General features: G+C 36.2%; 1 protein-coding gene across 1 annotated transcript in view; it reads left to right on the forward strand.

The window, feature by feature from the left end:
- Positions 1 to 5983, forward strand: part of LOC128551964 (uncharacterized) — a 65521-nt gene extending 59538 nt beyond the window's left edge. The window contains exons 13-14 of the mRNA XM_053532935.1: positions 3297 to 3421; positions 4556 to 5983. Coding sequence (XP_053388910.1) covers positions 3297 to 3421; positions 4556 to 5002 — 572 coding nt within the window. The 3' untranslated portion in view covers positions 5003 to 5983. The remainder of the gene's footprint in view (positions 1 to 3296; positions 3422 to 4555) is intronic.
- The last annotated feature ends 17 nt before the right edge of the window (positions 5984 to 6000 follow it).

The following is a 6000-nucleotide window of genomic DNA, read 5'->3' on the forward strand; positions in this document are numbered from 1 at the left end:
TGATATGAACTTGCGCACCTCCTTTATTTTTGTCTGGCTCCGCCCTCCTATTTTCAGAGTTATGGCCCCTGAAATAGTCAAAAATGCACATTTTCACCTTGTGACGTGCCTAGCTCAAAAAGTATTTGATATAACTTGATTAAACCTTGTATGAGTCTTTGTCATGATATGAACCTGCGCACCTCCTATTTTTTGTCTGGCTCCGCCCCCCTTTTTTTAGAGTTATGGCCCCTGAAATAGCCAAAAATGCACATTTTCACCTTTTGACGCACCTAGCTCAAAATGTATTTAATATAAATGGTTGAAAACTTGCATAAGTCTTTATCATGATATAAACTTGCACACCTCTTACTTTTTGGCCGGCTCCACTCCCTATTTTTAAAGTTATGGCCCCTGAAATAGTAAAAATAAATACACATTTTTACCTAATTATGTGCCTAGCTCAAAAAGTATTTAATGTAAATTCATGAAACCTTGCTTGAGTCTTTATCATGATGTGACCTTTCACACTTGGCATTCTTCTTGTGAATTTTTGCACTTATTACAGAGTTAAGGCCCTTGAAATAGCCAAAATAGTGGATTTTTTGTTTGTGATGCTCATAGCTCAAAAATATATGTCTTAGAATAATGAATCCTTTTCATAAAATGTTTATTTAGGCTAAACCTCATTAACACTGCAAACATTTGAATTATTGCCCCTTATTTGTGACAAATGTACCAATGGGGGGCACACCCTGTGTCCTACAGACACATTCTAGTTTTCAGGATAATTTTCAGAGAAATGAAATATTTTATTTTATGTTTTTCATTTAAAATAATTTACCGCAAATTTGGCCGTTTCTTAAGTTCTTTGTAGTATGTCTACTCTCAAAGGCTGCGTTGCAAATTTCAAACTTAAGCAACTTTTTTTGTGCTTTATTGAGTTTTAACATTTGTATTCTTTTCTTTATTAGCTCACCTGTGCACAAAGTGCTCAATGGTGAGCTTTTGTGGTCAGTGATTGTCCGGCTTCCGTCGTCGTCCGTCAACACATCTCCTCCTAAACCACCAGTCCAATTTTGATGATACTTCACCGGTATGTTCCTTGCATGATCTTCTTTAAACTTTATTCAAAGAATTGAATTCCAAACAGAACACTGGTTGCCATGGCAACAAAATGGAAATTTTTTAGAAATCTTCTTGTCCAAAACCACAGTAGCTATGGCTTTGATATTTGGTGTGTGGCATCATCTAATGGTCCTCTACCAAGTTTATTCAATTTATCTTCCTAGGGTTAAATATGACCCCGCCCTAGTGGGTCACATGGTTTACATAGATTTATATAGGGACAAATTTTAAAAATCTTCGTATCCAAAACCACAGGATCTAGGTCTTTGATATTTAGTATGTAGCATCATCTATTGCTCCTCTACCAAAATTGTTCAAATTATTCCCCTAGGATCAAAGATGGCCCAGCCCTGGGGGTCACATGGTTTATATAGACTTACATAGGGAAAAACGTTGAAAATCAGCTTGTCCAAAACCACAGGGCCTATGGCTTTGATATTTTGTATGTGACATCATCTAGTGGTCTTCTACTAAGATTATTCACATTATTCCCCTAGGGTCAATTTTGGCCCCGCCCTGGGGGTCACACGGTTTATAGACTTATATATAGGAAAAAACTTAGAAAATCTTCCTGCCTAAAACCACAGCGCCTAGGGCTTTGGTATTTGTAATGTAACATCATCTAGTGGTTCTCTACAAAGATTGTTCAAATTATACCCCTAGGGTCACATGGATTATATAGACTTATATATAAAGGGAAGCTTTGAAAATCTTCTTGTCCAAGGGCTTTGATATTTGTTATGTGACATCATGGAAAAACTTTAAAAATCTTCTTGTCCAAATCATCAGGGCCTGGTGCTTTGATATTTGGTATGTAGCATCATTTAGTAGTCCTCTACCATGTTTGTTCAAACTATCCCCTAGGGTCAAATATACCCCACCCCATGGGGGTCACATGGTTAGTTTAGACTTATATAGGGAAACAATTGAAAATCTTCTTGTCTTAAATCACAGGGCCTAGGGCTTTGATATTTTGTATGTGGCATCATCTAGTGGTCCTCTACAAATATTGTTCAAAATATTCCCCTAGGGTCAAACATGGCCCCGCTCAGGCCCGTGTCACATAATTTATATAAACTTGTATAGGAAAAACTTTAAAAATCTTCTTGTCTGAAACTTGAAGGCCCAGACTTTTGATATTTGGTATATTGCATTGCCTAGTGGTTCTCTACCAAGATTATTCAAATTATGCTCCTTAGTTGAAAAGAGGCCCCACCCACGGGGTCTCACGTTTTACATAGACATATAAGAAAGAAAAAAATCTTCTTGTCTGAAAGTTCAAGGCCTAGGCCTTTGATATTTGTTATGTATCATTGCCTAGTTGTTCTCTAACAAGATTATGCCCCTGGGATGAAGAGAGGTCCCGCCCCGGGGGTCACTTGTTATATGAGTTATATAGGAAAACTACTTAAGAATTATCAGATCATATTTCCTAGACTGTTTAATTATAATTACCTGATGATCCCAAGTGATTAGGGGTCACTTGACCTTGACCTTGACCTATTGACCTACTTTCTTATTTTTAGATACAGCCTTGAAATTTGGATGACATGTACATTTTTGCACATTGATCTTAAAACTGACTTTCAGTGACCATGAATGTGACCTGCTGACCGACTTTCTTGTTTTTTAAGATACAGCCTTGAAGTTTTGATGACATATTCAGTTTTGCACACCGATCTTAATATTGACTTTCATTGACCATGAATGTGACCTACTGACCTTCTTTCTTGTTTTTTTTTTAAGATAAAGCCTTGAAATTTGGATGAAATGTACAGTTTTGCACACAGACCTTAATACTGACTTTCTGTGACCATGAATGTGACCTACTGACCTACTTTCTTGTTTTTTTGAAGCAAGCAACTTAACTCAGGTGAGCGATATAGGGCCATCATGGCCATCTTGTATTTATTTATATTCTCTTGCTTAACAAAAGTATGATCTACCTTGTACTAGAAAAAACAATATTCCAACTCGTAAAGTTTCTGTTTAGTTCAAAAATTTTACAACTGCAGTCACCTGCATTTTTTCTGACATAAATCCATTGACATTCAAATGAACAGGAATAGTGTATTCAGAAACACTCCAATGTAACTTGAAAGAAAAGAACATGACAGTAGAAAAGCAATCAGTTAGTTTATTAAAACTGGATGCAATAATATTGTATAGAATGTTTTGTTTTTCTTCAGGATTTGTCCCCACAGTTTTATTGAACAGTCAGGCAGAACTGGTCAAGCATTTACACATAGATACTCTACTTGACCAGATTGCCAAAAGTGGAGTTTTCATAGCTCTTGATCTAAGGGATATCAGTGTGAGTATGGTACCAGTATTTTTGTCTCCCTTTCGACTTTTGTCTCTCTTTCGACTTTTTGCCGTAACAAATCAAAGAACATATGTAAGTGTAAGCCATTTTGGAATAGAAAGTGCTATTTTCGGCACGAGATAAAGTCCGTATCACGAACTAGACCCCATCTTACATCCGTAACACAAATCAAAGAGTAGAGCATTTTATGCCGAAAAATCCCAACTGTCAGAGGTGAGATTCGAATCCGGGTCGCTCGGGTGCTAGTCCAATGCTCTAACCATTGAGCCAAACTGCCGTTGTCAGAAATTGGCTTTAAACGTGCAGGCTACATGTAAGCGACCGTTAAACTTCTCCTCTGCAAAGAAGTAGTCATTTATGATGACGAGAAAGCCATTTTGGCATAGAAAGTGCCATGTTTGGCACGAGATAAAGTCCGTATCTTGGACTAGCCCCTATGTTTCAACGTTTAGCCGTTACATGTCCAAGAGCATGGCTTTTATTACGAAACATCCCAAATGCCTGTGGCTGGATTCGAACCCGACTACTGGGGTAGTCCCATGCTCTAACCACTGAGGCAAGCAAAAAGTCCACCCTTTGCAGCAGTTGTCGGAGATTTTTTTTTTTCATTTTTTTTTCAAAAAGCGTGCGTAAGCGACCGTAACATCTTATTAATTTACAATAATTACATCATGCCTAAGAGTTAGATTTTTTCCACGAATCGATGTGTATGCATATTCGCAGCTGAAAATAAAAGAAGTCGGCTCTGAACTCGGGTTATATATTTTTAAAAAGGACTCCGTAAAATATTTCATGTTGACTTGCCCAAAGTCACCTTCTGTGTACTATAAATCAGAAGACTTTAGGACACTTTTACCGATCTTTATAAGATCTTAACAGAACTGGTTCATTGTGTTATATACAAAAACCACCAGATCTAAAAAAATCCTCTTTTATGAATGCATTTAAGCAGCACCTTATATGACCAGTATAGCTAAATAAAAACTTTTTAAAATGGCTGTTTGACTATTTACTTCTATGTAATTGCTGTAGCAATCTTTCGAAATTATTTTCATTAAACATGTAGGTGCAGTTATATTAATGTTAAAATAAGGGAGTATATAGCCTTTTTACATAATTCAGGAAGAAAAAAAAACATCAGACAAAATTCGCATGCTATTAAGGAGGTTGAAAGAAAAAGGAGTGGATAGTTACATGCCGTTCAAAGTATCTCTCAGAAATTCAGAACAAGAGAATTCTTTAAAGGTATTAGAAGAACAGGAACTTAATGTTTACAAGAACATTATGGCTAAAAGGAAAACCAATGTAAAGACTGACAGTGGCAGTTCAGACGAAGAGTTTAATGAGACGGATGAAAGAACAAGTTTTCTTGGAACTTTATCAGGAAACCGTACAAGTTATACCCCATCCGATGGCTTTGAACTGGTCACTACAAAAGCGGACATTGAACAAAATAATGACAATAAGGAATATTTAAACAGTGTAAGCGGAGATTCGTTGGTTGATGAAAGGAATGATGCAAACAGTGACCAGATTACTTTTATCCCAGCTGGAGATGATGAACAATAGACTTGTAAGAAACGCGGTTTTTGCTTTAGTATTATACATCTGAATGTAGACATTTATAGCTAAATGGACTTTTATGGTACTAAATATCCAAAGCATATTTGATGTGTATATTTGTATGTATAGGTATGTTGTTTGCTACATCTTATATCTTAACCGTTCTGTTAATTATTATGATTATATCGAAGTAGGAATGAATATACAATTAAGGGTAAAGTACAGAAAACTTCATGTTTTACAGGCCGCCTCCGTGTAAAGTTTCTCAGTGATGTGCCTAGAATACAAATAAAAGAACATTTCCAATTAAAGCACCGTGAACTGTGTTACTTAGACTAACCTCAAGATTTGTCACAAAGTTTTATTTTTTATCTAATAGTGACAAATCGTATTGAATTGTGGCCTTTAACTTTTGCATTTTACAGTGTTTACACTACTTGATGTATACCATCGGGCTGAAGTTCAAAAAAACTTATGAGTGATCAGTTTGAAATGTAGTTATGTATATAATCGGCATATTCCTGTTACAGCTGAGTCAAGAGATCTGTGATGTCTATGCTACTTCTCTTATACCACTGGTTAGAATTTCGAATTTTTTACAAGAGTGATCAGTGTCAAGCCTTGTTGTGTGTAGCGTTGAAATGTCACGGTTCAGTGATTTTCTGTGGATTTCTGGTCCTTATGTGTGATATTTTACATTGTGTGCGTGTAAGTTGTGGGAGGCATACGTATTTCGTGAAAAACAAGCTGTAGCTAGTTATTGACTTACACTGTTTGCAATATCTGCAATACTAAAGTTGTGTTTCTTAATAGTTTTTGCGTCCATGGTCGAGTCAAATATATGGCATTGTTTTATATTCTGTGTGCTACATAAGATTGTTCGGTAACAAAGGAAAGTTGCTCAAGTATTTTTTGCCAAATAAAGTCTTCCTTTTGTATATTTCAATCGCCTCAGAAACACTACGAATTTCAACATTTACTCATGTTTATCACAGTCATATTCA

This window comes from Mercenaria mercenaria, unplaced genomic scaffold (assembly GCF_021730395.1).
Source record: "Mercenaria mercenaria strain notata unplaced genomic scaffold, MADL_Memer_1 contig_1871, whole genome shotgun sequence".
In the NCBI taxonomy this organism is placed as follows: Eukaryota; Metazoa; Mollusca; class Bivalvia; order Venerida; family Veneridae; genus Mercenaria; species Mercenaria mercenaria.